The following is a 20,330-nucleotide window of genomic DNA, read 5'->3' as shown; positions in this document are numbered from 1 at the left end:
GTATATTTGTATTTCCTGAATGATAGGGAAAGACAAATGTTTTATTGTTAGGATTATAAAATAAAAGCATGTTCTTCCTCTTCAAATGCACACACACTGTGTTGTAATTATTAACTACGTTGTGAGGTACTGTTTGTCCCTATTTGACTACAAGCAGTTAGTCTGGCAGTTTGTCTGGCCACTGATCCATAAGGAACACCGGGCTTCATGTGGAGAGGAAGGGCTTTCCCCAAGGGCCTGGTCTGTCTGTTCACACACCCAAGACACACACAAGCCAAAGAGCACAGCAGTGTGAACACTGACCCGTGTGAGAGGTTGGGCTTCATGGAGCTCATGGGGGGCTGCATGGGCACTTTTCCTGGAGGCTCGTTCTGCCTGTTCTTCTGGTGACGGAGGAGGAGGAGGCGTCCCAGCTCCTCACACCACGACGACAGAAGAGCTGGAAAGAGAGGAGAGGAGGAGTGTATCAGTGCTGTCGGACTCCTGTGAGAAATAACTGCAGAGGTAACAGCCCTGTACTGCAAGCGCTGCAAAAACCTGCAAAAACTGATTATGTCAGAAGAGGAGGGCAGACGAAACAGCAACTTAGGAACATAAGCTTCTGTGCAAATTTGGACATAAAATTGAAAAGCAATGGCCTGACTGACAAAATGATGTATAAAGTCTTGGTGCAAAATAGCCTATGACAAACTGGGAGTCCTGTCTGTGTGTTTTCTCCAAAACAGAACAGGCGTACAATATGTCAGTCCACGTAACTATGTAACAACATGGTTTGCGGAGTGAAAGCAAGACTGTATTCGAGGTGCAGTTGTGTATTTTTATAGTTTGTTTGTTTAGGTGAACTGTTTAAGGGCCATTTACATTTTTTTTCTTTTGGGCAAATAAGAACTTTTATTTTGCTTATGGACTGGTTTATGTTTATTGGACTTTAAGAACATAAATTAAGCTTTTCACATATTCAGAGGAGGAGAAGTATTGCGGAGGTTAAATGTATTACTTATATTTATATGAGCAGCAAGATACACATTAGTTGCCTGTTTACTGTCAGTTGTATTTTCTGTTGCATTTATCACCTTTCAATGATTTGCAAATAAATTCACTACTATATTTCTATGGGGGCATGAATGCAAACAGCAAAGTGAGACATTTAAATGGACAGTTCACCCCAAAATCAAATATACATATTTTCCTCTTACCTGTAGTGCTATTTATCCATCTAGATTGTTTTGCTGCGAGTTGCCGAGCTGCATTTTTTTAATATAATGGGACTATATGGCACTCGGCTTGTGGCGCTCAAAGCACCAAAAAATACATTTGAAAAACTCAACACCAATGTCTGTTTCTAGAAATCATGACCCGGTATTAAAAAAATGCAGACATCTCTACGGCTGATATCTCCAAAACTCGGCAACTCACACCAAAACAACCTAGAATCTATGTAAAGGCTGTTCAGGATTCTCTCTATCCAGTGTATACTGGTAAACTTGTTTTATAATAGATTGACAAAATATACAAGTAAACCCCACATATATATATCCTACAGCAAGCATGGCTTTACCTTGAAAAACATGTTATTCATGAAAAAATACAAAATCTAAAAGCCTACAAAATGTGTTGCATTATTAGTTCATTTAAATGCACATTTTTTCCAGGTGAGGAGCAGCTCACCATCCAACATTTCAACATGCAAATTCACTTTACAACATAGATAAATAGTTAATTTTGAGACCCTCAGAAATATTTGATTTTGAGGGTTTTCAGGGGTTCCTAGAGAGCACCTAAGTATTTCGCACACTGTAGAAAACCCCTCTTAAAGTAAGAAACAAAAGGAGGCACTTTTATGCTGCAATATAAAAGATCAGCTTCATTCCAGCATGTCACTGTAGCTCTCGGCCACTAGGGTTCACTCTGGGCCTGCAGATGGACTCCAGCCCTTCCCTTCTCTCCACCTTCCTACCTACCGCTTGGTTAGGTAGCTACCACAGAGCGCGTTTGATTGAATCATATGCTTTTCATCTGCAGTGCATGTTTTTGTACTGTACCAACTACAAAAGACTCACTTTTCCCTTTTCTCGCCCTCTCACTTCCCCTGCCTCCTTCTAGCCTCTCTCTGCGGCGTCGGGGGGAGAAAGGGAATGTGGATTCAATCAAAGAGCAGGGCAGCCACCTCCTCTTATGATTCACAGCACTTCTAGGCTGACTGAGGAGCGAGGAGCGAGCGGGTGAAACAGAGTGCTTGGTGATTTTAGCTGCAGTTCGCGCAAAAAGCCACGTCAATATGACAGCAGACAGTGCAGGCTGTCCTTGCAGGCAGATCCACCCTGCTGCCACATGCAAGGACGGGCCGCCACAGCACATATGACACAGAGAGAGAGCGAGAGAGGGACTGAGAGAGAGAGAAACAGAAAGAGAGAGAGAGAGAGCGATAAAAAAAGGATGAGTGAGTCAGTGCGAGAGGAGACATCAGGCTAATGGGGCTGATGGGAGGAAGGAACAAACAAAAGCTTCTGACTCCCATCACAAACATGGCAACCCAGAGATTTGACCACATGAGTGCTCGCAAACAGAGTACAAACCTACTGACACACACACACACACACACAAGGAAAGACACCACACTGGCTTATATTAACACACACACACACACACATAAAATAAATAGGACACGAGATGTCCTCTGAGTGCGCCAATTTTCCGAGGACAAAAAAGAATTTCAGCATCGACACACAAACACACACCTTCTCCTCTCATTGCTCCCCAAAAGGCACCTCATCTCCTTACATTTGAACACTGAGCACACCAGCCTCACTCTGTGTAAAGATGAGGGCTGGAATACAAAAGACATGTACAGATGGTGCCAGCAGTCTCCCTGCCTCTCCCTCTCCCTCCCCTCCCACTCCTTTAAAAGCAGCGCGGGGCTCAGGCGCAAAGGCAGCTGGGTTTTTCCTCCTTCCCACCCGCTCATGCTCCCTCTCTTTTTCTCTCTTTCCCCGCCTCCTCCTTCCTCCTCCTGTTCTTGGCAAGGCAGGTGCCAGGAGACAGGCTGTGCTGTTCCCCCAGAGGATTGATCTGACTTTACCACGGCTGTGCTTTGGTTGACAGAAAAGACTTCTCAGGTGCTCTTCTCCTTAAAACATCACACTCAGATAGATGCGCAGATTTGTAGGTTAGTTTTAATTAAATACAACCGGGTCCAAGCGCGGCTAATAGGTTTAGGAGTTTCACATCTATGGTAGAACGTCCTGCAGTGTTTCAACAGCACCCTCCCTCTCCCCAGACCCCCTTCGGATAGAGAGAGTTGTCAATTCAAGGGCCTGGCGACCAGCCAGCATGTTACAGCTCAATTAGGTCCCATTATTCTCTTCCAACAAGGGGTAACTTGCACTTCTTCTATGTTGATAAACATGTCTCCACAATTTATCCCCTAACTGTGCCACCGTGAGGCCGTCTGGCTAAGGGGACGGTATCCTCGTTTCACACTGAGACCGACTTCAACAGCTGCAGGACAAAAACAACAACAACAGCGTTGAGCCAAGGAGGGAAATGACAATACATATCTAAGAGACAGAGAGAAAAAGAGAAGAGAGAGGGAAGCACCAGCGCTGCCACTTAAAGAGGAATTATTCTACCCCACCATTAGATAAAGGGCTTATCACCACACAAAATTACCACCTCCACTGAGCACCAACCTGTTTAAAGTAGAGGTGCTCTGTCATGGACTCAGAGGATAAACTTCAGGTTTCATATGACAGGAGGACGAACAGCCAACCCGTTACTCCTCACAGTCTCTCCCTCCTCATCCTCCTCCTCCTCCTTCACCCAAGCATCTCTCAGGACAGTGCGGATGATGAACACAAAAGGATTATTGTTTTTCTTCTCCTCTCCTCCCACAGACGGCCCTTCAATAGACTCATCTGTTTCCCTCCATGAGAAGAGCCAAAACTGGAGATAACCGTCTTAAGGGTAGCTCTTCAACATCACGACTATTCTGGAGTGAATCAAACTGCCGTTTGGTGTTACAGAGCGTCTTTTGCTCTGTTTACATTGGTCTCCCTGGCAGCAATGGGTCTCTGTCTTCCATAAGGAGAGGAGCCTATCCTGTTTGCCTTGTAGATTGTCCCAGGGGCCCGGCTCAGTCTGAGCTATATTGATATTCTGTTGCTCAGCTGTGCAGCCTGATGGTCAGCCACTGCAAAGGGTGGTAAACGCATCTGCTGGGACTAGATGGGTGGGTCAGTAGCTGGGCCTGCAGCTTCCAGCTTCACTCTGTCATAAATCCCCAGGGAGGCATGACTAATGACGTGGACTGCATCCCTGACAGTCGCTCAATGCTCTTTCCAATAATAATGCTCCCCCACCCCACTTTTCACCACACATACAGACAGGAGAAAGGTATACTGTGCTGATTAAATACCCTGATTGTCTCTTTTTGTTCTACCAAAAGAAAAGGACCTCTAGATTAAAGGGTCAGTTCACCCAAATTACTGACTGGTCAGTTTGGGCTGCTTGTGTTTCTGATGCCGGTAGAGATTGTTGATAATGAATACAACATGAAGCAAGTTGAAAAAAATGCAGTCTTCTCCTTTTCAGTAACACACATCTAACACTGAAATGAAATAAGGCAGACTTTCGCAATGTCACTCGTATCTTAAAAGTAACTGAAAGAATGTAAACACAGTTACTGCGGCACCTATAAGCTAATTAACAATACACCTGTCTACTGTTACAGTGGACGCTGAGCTATAAATCAAAACGAATGCTGTAGGTATCTACGGTGAGACTCCCATTATTCCCTTGCGTCAACTATAAATCCATTTTACCAAAGGAATGGTCCCTATAAAAACTGTTGACAGCATGTTCTGTGGATAAGTAAGGGGGACATTAAAAGAACGTTGTATTAGAGTATAGGCAAAAATAAAATAAATGTGTTTTTGTAACTTGGGTGAGCTGCCCATTTAAAACAGATGTAGAGCAAATGCAACCCAACCACGATTAATAGTGACAACAACCTGTGGGAGAGGATAAGTCTAAAAACATGACAGGAATGGCTACCATAAAAAAAGGTCACTCGATCACTTGCTGCCTGCTCCAAAACATTTTCCTCTTCTGTTCGTCTTATTCCTTTTCTCCCTCCCTCTTTCCCTCTGTTTACTGGCAGGAGGACTGTAAGGGAGGCAGCGGGTAAGGCAGATGCCAAGAGCTCTTATGATCCTCGTTCCTCCCTCCCTCCCTTCCACCTCCTCCCTCCCTCTCTGCTCTGTATCTAATAGACACCTGCTCCCTTGTCAACCCTGGACTCCCACCTGGTATCGTACCACATGGCTTGGCAACGTCCAGTACAAACATACAGCACACATCCAGTCATCACATCACACTCACATTGTCAGCAGTACTTCCTCACTAACTGTAAAAATGACGTCCAATTTCTTGCTATAAACCTGTAGGAAAGATTCACAACTCCCAGCCGGCTTGTTTGAAGACATTTAGCCAGAAGGGATGAAAGGGGAACAAAGACCATGAGCAAACTAACAAGAACGGCTCTAGTGGCCTGCACTCTTTAGTTCTCTCTCTCTCTCTCTCTCTCTCTCTCTCTCTCTCTCTCTCCTGCAGGCCAAAGTCAATTAAAATAAGAGCCTAGTCTCTCTGGTTACTGAAAGCACCTAAGAGGCCATGCAACTGCCATGTTTAGTTTTAGCCAAAGAATTCCTCACTTTTGTGCTTCATGTAAGCTTCCCAGAACTGTAAAATTCCGGCATTTACCTCATAATATATGGAAAACTATATGAATAACTGGTTGCTATGGCATTGCTTACAAAGGCCCAGCATGTGCCAAACTATCCTGCGTAAACTACCGGCTGGGTCGTAAATCATGTCCCACTCTGCCTCATGGCTCTCCGACACCAGAGAGCCATGGATGCCCGCCTAGCAGCAATCAAACCTCTCTTTGTCTTTTCACAGATGCCACAAATTATTCATTGATGCCAATTTGATAATGAAAGCGACTCATCAATCATGCAGTCTTTTAAGGAGCGGGTATAACAGGTTATGGACCTGTCAACCCATGACAGACCAGAACTGTGCTACTTGTTCATCCATGGGGGGATAATTACCCGCCTTAAAACACATGGTACACGTTTTACCTCTCCGGTCGCACTCTCAACTCTCCAACACTTCAGCACGGAAGCAAGTGTGAACTGGGTGTTGTAAAACTAACTCTGTAAACTGACTTCATTAGCTCAGTTACTAAGATTTTAAAGTTGGGTGAGTCATTTCATGACATATTTCAGGGTAAATGTTTTCAAAACGCTGATGAAGTGGGAAGGATGTGTGAAGTGGGAACATGTGAATGTCATGGCTGCCATGTGGCATCAAAATGTGACATATTTCCCCTGAGGTCCCTTAAACATATACAGTTAAGCAGCTATTTCATTAAGTGAAAATGAGCTGAAAGACAAATAAAACAAATCACAATGAAAGTGAATGTTTAGCAGTGGACAAGTAAGCTACATATTGTGGATTGCGCTAACAGTTATAAAACAGCCCGTCTATCTAGGCCAGACAACTGCCTCCTGTCTGCACCTCATCTTTGTCTGCTGTGTTTTTTTTCTTGCAGTATTTCCTCTGCTGCTCTCTCTTTGGAAAGTCAGTAATGTTGGAGTCTTGTCAATGAGTACTTAGGCCCGTTGCCTCATGGGGAGCCAGACTTGCTGGCTAGGTTTTATGGCCCATTTCAGAGCTGCCCCAGCTTAAATACAGCCTCCTGCTGGCCACATGGCCGCAATGTCGTGCCATGTCCATCCGGCGAGGAGAACGAGGGGGCACTTGGACTCATGCCAAAAAGGTTTTACTGAGGCCACAACAAGCATATGTGGCCATGTAGAGGCAAGCGGTGCAAGGAGAAAAAGAAAATGCTGCAGATTTGGTGTTTCTGGGTTCTGGGTGTTTCTGGGTTTGATATCCTGCTTTCTTTGTTGCAAACTCAAAAACCACTAAAGACTGCATCACAAAATAATTATTTCTAAAGATTTCTAAATAAAATTAAAAAAAGTCAACGATAAAGACATTTATCCTCAAATCTGTGTTCACAGATTTGAGATAAAGATTATATTGTATATCTTTAAAGAAATCCATTTGGCACTAACTGAATAACAACTGGAACAAGATACAATATACGCTACAACCTCAAGATGATTTATGCAGATCCTATCACTCTGACTGACTTTTGACAATTTGTTGGTCATGGTTACAGAGGAACCAAACCTTGGCCTAAGCAGGCCAGTGTTTTAAAAGATAATCTCTCTTGGCACATGCAACAAATCTCTTCATCAAAATCAGGACATGTCATTCAGGGTCCCTGTAAAGCTTGAAGGTGGAAATCTATAGCATTTCAGCCCCCCTGGTGAGAATTATTTCCTTGTGCATTAAAGCCAAACATCTCCCCCAACCGACATTCAATCTTCAATCTGTTACTGTATGTCGCTTCCTGCTACAGTAAGCTGATTGGGAGCAAAACTCCTTCCAAACCTACATCTTTATGTCTTAATTCAGGAGCTAAAATCTGGCAACAGTATGTCAAAGTGTCTGGGATCAGGTTTCGGAGCTTCCTTAAAGGACCATAGCAGTGGTTCTGCATGTTTTAGCACAAAATCATTTATACCATTGTGTTTTAGATTTTTTATGTATTTTTCCTACCGTTTCAGGCAACCATTCATTTCCATTACTTTTCGTACTGTATAAAAATAAACTAGCACACTCTGTACAGAAATGAGTGTAAACCAATAGAAATATACATTTAAAAAACATCTGAAACAGTACAGCATGCATTTGAACAGTCAGCTAAAATAAAATGCATACATGATTTGTACTTGGTCCTTTAGAAAGGGAAAAGCATCTTTGGACAAGACAAATCTTCACAAATACTCTGAATTATGATTGTCTAGCTGATGAGCCTTTCACCTGACCATGCTGAGGTTCCTGAAACTCCGCAGCCAACTGCACAGTGAGGCCAACTACACCAGAACAGTGTGTTTTTAACAGTGCACTTCTGCAACCAGATTATCAGATGAGCAGCCCTGCAAAGAAGCGGCTTACAGGAGCCAGACTGCTTCCCCGGGCAACAGGCTGCTATTAACGAAGGCCCAGCCTTAAGCCCTCATCTACAATGATACTAATTAGGCACGGAGCAGATGTGCCCGGACTAGTGCCCACCTCAGGGTGCTGGGCTCAGCATAGGCTGGTGGCTGATTCACCTGCGACCTTTTCACAGTGGGCCTGGGGTCAAAGCCTCCCTTTAGAAGTACAGTAGGAACAGACACTGGAGGAGCCTGGGCCAGGTCCTGGCACCCCTCTAGGCTCATTAGAGTCATCCATATGTGCAACAGTGCAGGATTTGAATAAAAAGCTTCCTCATGATAAACAATCAGGCCAAATAAAAACAATGAAACTCAAACCTTGAGATCATCCTTATACTGAGCTTTTCTGTACATACAGTATGGCCTCAGGCAGAATTTAAAAAACAATATACATTTTGCGGATAATGTGCATTATTTTCATTTTCACGTATTCATCTCCTTCCTTCAAATTGGATTCCTGCATTTCTATTAATGTTTTCCTCCTTTAAAATCTATTTTATACTGCATATAATATATTTCACACTTTAGGTGTCTTTTTAAACATTTATTTTTTCCCATATTTTATTTTATACATTCTTATTGTCTTAGTTAAGTTTCTTGTATTTTGTTCATATACAAACAACATCAAAATCTATATCATATACACATATCATCATTTCATATTCCGTATTTTTTTCATTTTGCCATTCTATATGTGGTCCAGTACTGGAATTCTGTTGCACGTGTTAACTGTATATAACAACCAATCTGCTATATTCTCATGTATGCTTATTGTCCCAGTTTCCTTATAGCGATCAATAAAGTTTCATCATTATTCTGACTCTGACATAAGCTCCGTTCACAACGTTTACTACCTGCTTTTTCACAAAAGTGAGGAGGCAGGGTTGTAATTAACATACAAGGGGAACAAGGAATAAACTTAGATTATTAATGGCTTCAATGAATAGCCGAGAACACAAGTGTGAACTATGACGCAGGCAAGATGATAAAACGTGTGTGACATGCTTCATACTGTAAAACTCCGACAGACAACACAACAGCAGCCATGTAGCTTTTCTAAATGACCAACCAAAAAAGCACATCTGATGTCATTCCATGTACAGTATGTCGACACAGTCCAGTGTGATGACATAGCGTAAGGACTGTGATGAGAAGATGGTTGGTTGAATTCAGCCAATGTGTATGAGTTTCCTGTGCAGCATTTCAACACACAGCAAGTACCTGAGTCAGACTGACACCTCCTGCAGCAGTTGGTTTCTGTAGGGTTCAAATTTTACATTTTACTGTACTTTACAAACATTTCTAAGATATTCAGTAAATGACAGACATTTGATTATGAGTTGCTCCTTTATTCAAACACAAACCTATGAGATGGCTGGAGGGTTGAGAAATATATCAGGTTATAATTCACAGACTGCCTAAAAACCTACTAAGAAGAGGACAGAATGGTTGAACATATATACACTATACTTGAAAAAAGCAAAATTATGGATATACTGGATTTGCAAAAAAGTTAAGTTGATTATATTTTACTGTGTCATGGTACAAAATGACGATAATATCCAGTGCAAGCAGTTTAAGCTTTGTTGATCAATACTAATGAAATGCAGACTTTTCTGGCTGTCACATCATGACATTCCTAAAAAAAATGACTAAAAAGAATTATTATTTTTAGGTATTGTTTTCCGTGGTGACACATCTAATCACCATAGGATATCTGCTAATTAATGAGCCTACTCTTCTCTATTAATATTGCTCAAAATATGACTTGAATGACTGTGTAGCTCTTTATCCGAGCAGTTTTGCAGGTTTGATCAGAATTGATCAAAGGTGTAAAAGGGTATGTTTATGTGTGCAGGGGGGTTGTGGATTGTGCCATAGACGTGTGAAAGAGGAATTAAGTTCTATTGATGCAGGTTAAATCTTTTTTGTTCACCTATATAGGTCGATAAAGTTAAAAGATTACTTAATGCCTCTCTAATGTGCTGCTATCGCATCTTCCAGTACCATCATTCGTAATCTCTCATAACTGTCTCAGCCTCATTTTTCTCATGCAGATCTCCCTCATCGGATCTCTGAAACATCTTTTCATTACTAACATATGCTTCACATATAAAAGATCGTATAAAGGCCTTTACTCCCTTTCTGTAGTAGGTAACTCACTCTGTTGTAGATACAGATCAAGTTAAGCGCTTTCCACCGCTTTGCACTCTGATACCTGATCCACAGCTGACAAAAAAGACCACATGTATTATTACTTTTCACCTGTGGGATTGATCATGAATTAAGATCAAATAACTCAAAAGTCTGCTTTTGGTGGCTGTTGTTTGTTACAGTGAGAATAACAAGGCGGTGGAGGCGCATGTGTTCCCCTTTGATGTGAGGAGGACATTTTTAATATTTGGAGTTCATTAACCTAGAAATATCATTATTCATGATACACTACACTGATTATTGCTGGCCCTGCCGTCTTCTTTACCATATCATATTTTGAGACCATATCTAGCACTTTGCAAACCTGATGCAGACAATTAGTTAGAAAAGTTAGATTTAGGGTATTATTATTTTTCCAGCTGTGACATCACACTGAGAGCCGAAAATGGTTTGTTCGACTGGTGCAATTTCATCATGTCAAAACGTTGGTGAAGTCATGCTTCAACAGCACTTAAGTAACATCACTAACTGTGACAGCCAACCTGAAACTAACCCAAACCCAATCTAAAAAAATTTTTTTTTAAATTGTGTCCCTATCAGATACTGTTCGTAATTACAATCACAATTTAACATCTGATCTTAGGGGGATGCAATATCAAATGTAATCAAAATCCTATTTTGGGTCTGATTGGATGATCACAATACAACAAGAGGTGTAAACAAACTGTATCCTGTAATTACTTATGGCTTTCATTAAAAAGCCACAGGAAAAGAGCCTGCATGTTCTGCAAATACACAAATGGCAGCAACTGCTGCTGCATGCCGATTGCTGTTATTTTGATTTGGGACTTTATCTGGCAAAACTTCAAAAGAAAAGGTCAGTGCAATTTCACAACTTGGTGGGAAAAAAACATCTCCAATACAGAGGACAAGAGATTCATTGAAGCTGACAAAACAACAGTAATGAATAGTTAGAAGTGTGGAGTACTGTACAGCTAGCCAGACATCTCTTTACAAACACTGCAGTTGCTAAACCTCTCTTGTCTTAGCATGTTGGGAGCTGTCCCACAGACACATTTTGGGGGGGGGGATCATTGAATAATTGCCCAAACCAGGACTTCACTGTGCAGCTAAACAAAATCCCTCTTGGTGGTGGAAATCAAAATGATCAATAAAGAAACCAACAGGTCAACAGGAGAAATAAATGACACCAGCTGATTTTCTCTCTTAACAGAAACTCATTCATTAAAGGAATACTCCACTCATAATCTATCTTTTGCTTTGAAGGTGGCTCTGAAAAGTTTGTAGCTTGCTCCCTCGCTGTTGTAAGCTGGGATTCAATGGTGACTCACAGTCACAGCAAAAGAAAAATGACCAAAGGAAACTCCTGCAGCATGATCCACTTTGCTGTCGTTGATAAACAACACCAATAAATCACTAAAAATAATACTTCAGATGGATATCTGAAGCTATGAGGAGGCAAAAGAGTGACAAGGAAGTAGTTTATTTAGCTTTGAAGTACAGAAACTACTGAGCTTCTAGATCAACGGTGGAGAGGTGGATTGTGCTGCAGGAGTGATTTGACAAGTTTCTATGAATGCTTTGATACTTTTTTTTTGCCATTGGAATCCATTGTAACTGCTGTGAATGAAGGAGCAAGCTACAAACCTTTCAGAGCCATCTTTCAAGGCTACAGACAGTATTTCTCACAAGATACATATTTGATGAAGTATTCCTTTAAGTTAAACATGAACAAGACAGGTGCATTAGCATCTCAAGGCAGTCAAATATCTAAAATCTAAACTTGTTGCACCTATTTAAAAAACTCTGATCTGAAACCAGTGAATTACTACATAGGAGGAAAAATATGTGCGTCTCTGCAGTGAGCCTGGCTGGTTGTGCTGTGTAGCACCGAGGGGAGTGGGTGTGATAAACTGCCAAGAGTCTCGCAGAAAACGCCGCCTCAAGTAGGTCAACACGACTCAGAGAGATAATCAAGGCCATTTTGACCCCTTCTGTGTGAGCTGTAAGTGGGTCAAATGCAGCAGTCAGCTGTTGCAACTCTATCACGCGGGCCGCTGCGAGGCACTCGTCATACTGTCAAACCCCATTCCATGGCAGGGTGCCTGCCTGCACCCACCAAGGCAGGAATCAACCCTCTATCTGCCCTCCCTCCCAGGGGTGAAATAATGTGAAGTTCCTCTCAGCAGCAGCAGCAACAGCAGATCCACCTTCCCTCTTGTCACTGAATGCACCCCCTGCAAACACAACCCTCTTTAACTGTTGTCTCCTCCTTTTGACAGCTCCCAGCTTCGCAGATCTGTCCTATTCTTTCCCCGTCTAAAATGCCACCCGCATTTCAACCAGACTAACTCCAGCAATGTCCCTGCTTATTTCTCACTCTTCACCGCACAGAAAAAAAGGGGGACTCATGTGTCTAGAAACACTTCTGAGCACAAATCTGCAACAGCAGAACAAAGGCGATTCAGGGCAGCCTTAATCTCTGCACTACTGAAGCCAGCAGCTATTTTAAAGCTCTTTCTCTGGGTCTCTCTATCCCTCCCACCTTCCTCTCTTCTCTCTAACATCCCCCCCCCCTCCCCCTTCTTTTCCCTCGGTGTCTCAGGGCAGCAGCTTCTCTCTGTTTTCCTCTCCTCTCTCCCTGCATGTCCAGTGACTGACTGCACAATACACATCAATTATTCATGGCTGCTCTCTCCGTTTCGCAGGCAAAACCAATCACAGATGGAGTCATTGCTAATGGGCTCCTGCTGTACTTGCCACCGGCTTCTTTGCACTCAAGCAACAAATACCCCAGAGACAATGAGAGGGGAAAGGGGGGGGGGAGAAACTTCATACAGCACTAACAGCCACGAGGAGGAGGACACACGTTTGTGGTCAGAGAAGAAGAAAGGTACGTATCGTCACAAATAATTCAGCAAAATTAGGAGCTGGCTTCTGTAGCAGTAAAGGGTTAAAGACGGGGGAGACACAGAAAGAGGGTGGGGGAGGGGAGGGAGGGAGGACAGGCAGAGAGAGAGAGAGAGAGAGAGAGAGAGAGAGAGAGAGAGAGAGAACCAAATGCTTATCTCCTCACCTCGGATGTATGCAGCAGTTATTGATGTATCTTCTTTTTCTGTCTAGTGATCCATTGCTTGCTCTCCCAATACACACATCACACAGAAGCAGCCACAGCCACTTTGCCAGAAGGGAGAGAGGGATGGGAGGGGAGGGGAGGAGAGGGGAGGGGAGGGGAGAGGAGGGGAGGGGAGGAGGGAGGAGAGGAGAGGAGAGGAAAAAAATGCAGGCAGCTCACATTTCAAACCTGCAAAGGGGGGTGGTGCCTAATGTGCTAGACAGCCTGTATCTTGGCCTGGGTCCAGAGCAACGAGTAAAAGAAGCCTCAATCAATTCATTTAAAGCAACATTTGTTACAAGGGAGATGCACAGCAAGTCGCGCTGAAAAGTGGCGATAGAAACGGTTCGGGTGGGTACATTAAGCAGTGATTTCAGCCTCCAAACCTTGTCTTTGCATGCAGTCGACTTAATCCATCAAACTAGTCATTGTAATTAAGGGGCATGGAGGACCTGGTGGAGGAGGAGGAGGAGGTTGGGTATTGTGGCTTCCTAATGCGCAGAGGGTTGGAATCAGAGAGGGAGGGGCCAATTAGACCACATTTGTCTTTCAGCACACATGAGGCAGAGTAAGCTTTTGGATAAATAATTACACACATATAAAACATGTAAACTTGGGGCAGACACGCCACCTGAGGCAGTCTGGAGCATCTATTGTCATCTGCAAATAAAAATACCCACACTCACCAGCAGTGAGTCAATTCATGTGTCAAATTAGTGCAACTGATCTGTGGCTAAAATAAAATAATAAGCATTTAATTACAGACATAAGGTACGATCCAAATTAATTTTAATATTCAAACATACGATTTTGTCTCACTGAAATTACAGAGCCATCTGTGAGTGGCTGAAGATGCTATCTATCACCTCCTGCTACAACAGACATAATAACTGCGACAACTACATAGAAGGAAGGAAGGACAGACAAGCTCTTATCTCTGGTCTTTCCTGTCTGTATTTGCTCTCCTGGTATTTACTATCAGCTAAGTGCACAGCAGGTGACTTACAACCCTGCACCCCTACTGCAAGTTAACACATCAATCATGGCTGGCTGAAAGACTTCACATAGAGTGATCATATAGTGTGAAACACATAGATTGTCCAAAGTGGACACAGTGTAGATTTATAGCTTCTGTGACACTCATATCTTTTAAAGATATGCACATAATAAGCCTTTAACCTCGTAAACTCTGACGTGGGGCCATCTTTACAAACAAATGTTGTGCCGCCAAACTTTTTTCATATCCATGTAACTTTAAATTCCAATAGAGACCCAAAAGTTTCCAAAGATACCAAATGTTGTGTGCTGAGTTTTGGAGAAATGTGTATAAAACGATACACAACACATCTACAATATTTCCATTTGATGTAATGGTGCAACCGTATCTACATGGAATCTCGGGTTTGAATAAAGTTAGGGGAAATTTAAGGAGAAAATCTAGAGTTCAAGAGGTTTAAGAAAGAGCTTTTCATATCCAGAAAATAAATTTAGATTTGATAGATAACATCAAGCATTAATGAATCTGAAAAGCTGTTTTTGTGGTGGACTTTCTCTTGTAAATAATAGTACAGACCTCCAATAATTATAATGTATGAGGTGTGCATGGAGTTCCAGAGAAGAAAAGAAGATTTTGACTTGACAGGACTAAATACAGAGTTATTTACAGTAGGTTTATACAGTAGGTTGGGTGAGTGAACACTCATCCATAGACTGGGTCTCTGTTCTTGGACTAATATAATAGCAGACACCATGGTTGAGGAACCATGGCTGCCTCATCACATCTGAAATAAAGCTTCCATACAAGGAAGATAAAGTCTTAAATCTGCATTTAAATCTGATTAACTAATGGTTGTTTATTTCTAATTTCTCAACTGCTGCTCTCGATCAAACAAGGTCTCGGCCAACAATGTTTTTAGACGTCTGTGTTATTCTCTATTTAGGAAAAGCCACAGCTAAACTATATGTTGAAGCACACCGGGTGGAGAGACAAACAGAACGTTTAAAAAAAACATTTTGGTGTGTAAAGCTCTGGGAAGAGAAATTACAGCCCTGCAGGCCTGTGTGTGTTTATCTGACCTCTGTATTGTGTGTAGAATCGAAGACCTTTCTACAGCTCAGTGACAACATGTCTGACCTCCTCGTCTTCAACACAACTTCACTGGAAGGCACAGTAAAAGCCGACGTATGATCAGCACTTCAAACTACAGTTTAGAGGAACTTTACATTATATTTGCACTCTAGCTAACTAAAGTCAACCACTTCAGTATAACGTATAAAAGCTTTATACACCGAAAACGGCACACTAGAAAAACGTTCATCTTAACCTCAGCTGTCTATTTTTCTTTGAAATCAGTGAGAATTTGTGCAATTTTCCTGTCTCAGGAATTTCCATTTAAATAAAAAAATCAATATCTCGAAATAAGACTACTAGCATTAAGATAAGGTTCCTCTTTCCATTTAATTGAAGAAAATTATTCAGTAGCATTTGACACACTTAATTCTTTCACCTGGATTGTAGATTCTGTTTTAAATAGAATTAATTGTTCTGTCTGATTTAAAGTCAACACCTTTATACTTTTCTCTCTCTTTGACTTTTTACTCTTAATATTTACTTAACGCTATGCATTGTCTACTTTATATTAAACTACAAACTTAATACTGTAATTCTGTTTCTCCATATTGCAATTCTACTCCTGCTACCTCTATCTACTCTGTACAGACAGCACCCGTGGCATGTCTGTCTAAAGAGAGAGTATGTTATGTTGTACATATTTTAAAGCCCTCTTGAGACAAACTTGATTGAGAGTGTGATTTAGATAAACTTGGACTTCACTTGGCTAACTGTTACAATGGATATTCTAGATAGACTTTTAGATGTCTGTAGCTTGAAGCAGTTGGTCATACTGCCTCATCTTTATCTAAAACTGCAAACAAACACAAAGTCCCCTCCTACACTGGCTTCTGCTTGCTCCTGCTTGAACTGTAAAACTGCGACACAAGTCCCACCATAAAACCTCACAGTAAAACCAACTAAACATGATGAAACAAAGGATAAAAACTTGGCTGCTTGGATGTTTTTATTATGCTGACACTGTTAACTACAACCCACGATATCTACTGATCAAACCTGAAAACAACTCTGCATGTGTAAAAGGAGTGTAGAGACAAACTAGCCTGACAGAGCGAGAGCTGAAGCCCAACTAATTATCTGCTGAATAGCTGGTTTACCAGGCGTTTGTTACATGAATGGCTCGAGGAGCTGGAAAACCTCAACCCCCCCCCATAAGTTGGTGCCTCCTTTCACTCTTTCGAGCTGAGGAATTCCAAGAGCTTGCTGAGGCGCAAACGACTGGGAATGTGCCACTCTGATCCTGTTGGAGGAAAAATTGTGATTAAACGTTTTGTCGACACTCTCGAACCAGACTGAACCACCGCAGTCCTGCAGGAGAGGTGTGACACTGATGAAATAGGCCTAACAGCGTTTGTAATGTACCCTGTGATGGAGCGAGAGAGAGAGGGGAGGCCCTGATGAGTTTATCCACACAGAGCGTATGATCTCCCTGCTTTGATGTCGCCACGGCTCCACGTGCGCGGCTTTGCCCTGCGGTAAGACAGTCCAAGTAATCACAGATTAATAGAGCAGGCTAATCTCATTCACAAAGAGGTCACTAGTAGCAGACAGAAGCCCCTCCCCCAGCTCTGCCCGAACATTGTGGGCCACTTGCAAAAAGGCAAAAGGACTACAACTGGCCAATCCTCCTGAGTACATCTATTGAAGATATCAGTGATACTATTCACTAAATCACACTGTGTGCAGAGTTTTCCATTTCCAGACTGCTGGAGAGGCATTTAATATACAATAAGAGACATTATCTAAACCTCTAAACTACTCACTTTGCTGAAATCCAGACACATATGTTAAATGATAAAATCAATAGGAGGCAATAATGGAGTTTTCCTCAGGCGAGAAGATACATATTGCTGGTGTCATTAGGATCAAGGTCTATTTCTTTGAGTTTTGCCCTTCTAAGCTTTTCTTACAAAAATTTTTACAAACTAATGTCTTAAACTGTTGGAGGCATTTCATGATGAATCGATTTGTCAAAGCTACAGCCTGTTTCAGCTGTAAGTTGACTGTGAACATTGATTTCATACAGCTGAAATCAGCTCTGCCCTCCCCTCTGTACAATTTTCTCCCATGTTCGGGAAAGGAATTTAGATGACATAACAGAAATGTAATAGCTTGACCATGCCGTGTGTCAGAGCCAAGACAAGTTAGGTCTGGTTAAAATGGGACACTAAATCTGATTTACTCATTAGCGTTCGTCCATTGACCTGATGTCCTCTGTGGCAGACAGCCCTGCTCGTAACCACCGGAGAGCTTGTCCCTCCCTTCCCACTTTTAACATAGATTTTCAGAGCAGATTACAAGATGCATGATGCCGCTGAGCAGGCCAGCAGTTATGAGAGTACGATTTGGCTTCAAATGCTCCCTGGACACTTTTTCTTTTAAGAAAACTCCCAGGGTTTGGGCTACACAAGCCCCTTTGTTACCAGAGATAAGGAACAAATATGAGGTGGAACAGAGTCAAGCTGTCTGTATCCAGAACAATAAAAAGAAAAGCTTGTTATGCAACAAATGGCAGACTGTCATATTTATGACTGAGCTGAGAATTAGAAAAAATTTAAATTTGGCAAAATGAATTATCATTAAAACAATATCATGCACAGGATACTGTATTCAATTAAACATAAAATTCACCTCATCCCATGTCCTCTCTACACAGACTTAATCTAGCTTCTCAGATTTGTTCTCGGTTCTTTCAGGCTTCCAAAAGTGTCCTCATTGAACGGCAGACACAACTCATCTGTCTCTGGTGGTGGACGGCTGACCTGCTGCCGCCATCCTGGCCCCATCATGTGACTCCCTTCCCCCGTCACTCGGCAACGGCCCCGCTGGATGGTGGGGAGTGGGTCCTGCCCATGGGGCCCTGTGGGAGTGTCGTTTCTATCCCCATAAACAGCCTCCTTGACTGGGGCCTCCACTCTAAAGAGCTTCTGGGAGCTTTGCAGGAGAATGTCTCCTCAATGATTTCCATTGACTTTCTCTTTCTACAGGCTCCTCTCAAAATATTCATACATATACAGGTTCATAATTGTCCATGAAATGCACTTTGGGATGCTGCCTAGACTCAAGTACTTCAAGTACCGGTTTCCAAATGACTACTGTTGCAGACAGAGAATCAATTGGCAATCTTATCTAAGCCCATAAAGTAGGGCCTGAGATTTTATTTAGCATTAAGTAGAATTAGAACATTTGGCAGAGTAAGTTAACTGCAGGCAGAGAATGATTCCCCTCCTGTGGTTGACATAAGAGTGACATTGCCTGATTTGAAGCCTCATATAAATAACCACATATAAAACCACGGACACCATAAATCAGAAAAGGCAAACACAAGTAAAAATTAAAACAATATGTGGGTCTGACTTTCATGTCCTAGTCGACTTAAGACGGCTCAGCGGAAAGGGCAAGCACACAGAAGCAATTGCATAACCCCACTTTCCTCGTAACCCGAGACAGGTGGAAACCACAAATCAAAAACTGTAAAGGAGTGCAAAATATTCCTGTTATCTTCTGAGCTTCTGACAGCCTATACATCTTCATTCCCGTCGTGATTCAGCATGCTTTTTCACCAGCTTGATAACAACATTTAGCAGTATACATCTGTCCCAATAATTCATCACTGTACCAAGATGACGGTGCTGTATGAAAACAGGAACTCCTCATCACTGATACAGTAGTTTTTTGCTGCGTGTGACAAATGGATTATACTGCTGTACGCACTTTGTCTAAAACTCCAGAGAAGAAACCAAATCGGGCTGCAGTTCTCCATCTTGTGAACAAGTTTGGAAGCAAGATGCAACATGAAGAAGTCAAACTGTATCCAGATATTTAACAGGTAATGCCTAGTTCAGCAAGATTTAAAAAAGTATTTCACATTACTATTTTTGACGAAAACCCCCAAAAAAGAAAAGGAAAAGATGGTTGGACTGTTTATCATACAGAGAGCCATAAACTAATTATCATTTGTCTGATAATCAACTCAAAAGGTTCAATTTGAATGAATTAAAAACACGCGGTGACCATTTGGTATACTTGCAATGCTGTCCAACACAGTTAGGTGTACAGTACTTTTCTGGAGTATCAGGATCTTATACAGTCTAGTAGCAATGGGTGGGTATCATGAAATGCTGCCAAGAATGCAGACAGGAACTTTGAGCCCAGATAGGCCAGCATGGCCAGATGGCCTGAGACGGTGGTTGAGAAAACTCTGGTCTTACCTGCTGATTTTGGAGTGAACTTGTCCCTGTTGGCAGCGCACACGGCCAGGAGCCGGTAGCCCAGGTCCAAGTCGTAGCCCTGCTGTGCTGCTACGCGGCTGACCACCTGAACACAACGACAGCATGCAGCACTCAATCAGGACAAAGTCATATATTTTATTCTATTATGGTCTGAGGTTCATTCCTACTGAGGAAATAACTAAATTACACAAGGTCTTAAGATAAGGTAAGATAAATCATTTATTTTTAAATATCGATATGTTATTCCTTGGAAAACTTTAGCACATGTCTGACACATCACATCAATATTATGGTACTGTAAGGCTACATATAAATCAAAAATAAGGACAAGAGGTCAATGAATACATTTTTGAATACGGACATTACTGTAGGAAATGGTGCTTTATGAATTTGTGGATAAATGAAGAGTTAATTTTATTTCAAAATGACAAAAAACAAAACAAAAAAACATTAGTCTTTCCCAACAAGGGTTTTGGAAAGTTTTCTAACTCAACTGTTATCTTTATTCTCCTATTCTATTATATCTTATCTTTATTTCTAGAAAG

At 42.0% G+C, this 20,330-nt stretch overlaps 1 protein-coding gene across 5 annotated transcripts in view; it reads right to left on the bottom strand.

Annotated features, from left to right (window-relative positions):
• LOC122867376 (zinc finger MIZ domain-containing protein 1-like) overlaps positions 1–20,330 on the bottom strand; it is a 115,311-nt gene that overhangs the window by 10,037 nt on the left and 84,944 nt on the right. The window contains exons 5-6 of one of the 5 annotated variants that reach the window (XM_044178093.1): positions 19,765–19,870; positions 304–439 (exon numbers count right to left, since the gene is read on the bottom strand). In XM_044178093.1, the coding sequence (XP_044034028.1) occupies positions 304–439; positions 19,765–19,870 (242 nt within the window). Of the gene's footprint in view, positions 1–303; positions 440–3,689; positions 3,895–9,353; positions 9,374–13,383; positions 13,536–18,184; positions 18,304–19,764; positions 19,871–20,330 lie in introns of those variants that run through there. The other 4 variants (XM_044178098.1, XM_044178094.1, XM_044178097.1 and 1 more) reach the window with 4 other exon arrangements.

This window comes from Siniperca chuatsi, linkage group LG20 (assembly GCF_020085105.1).
Source record: "Siniperca chuatsi isolate FFG_IHB_CAS linkage group LG20, ASM2008510v1, whole genome shotgun sequence".
NCBI lineage: Eukaryota > Metazoa > Chordata > Actinopteri > Centrarchiformes > Sinipercidae > Siniperca > Siniperca chuatsi.
The sequence above is the reverse complement of the archived record's forward strand: the minus strand, read 5'-3'. Positions and strand labels throughout refer to the sequence as shown.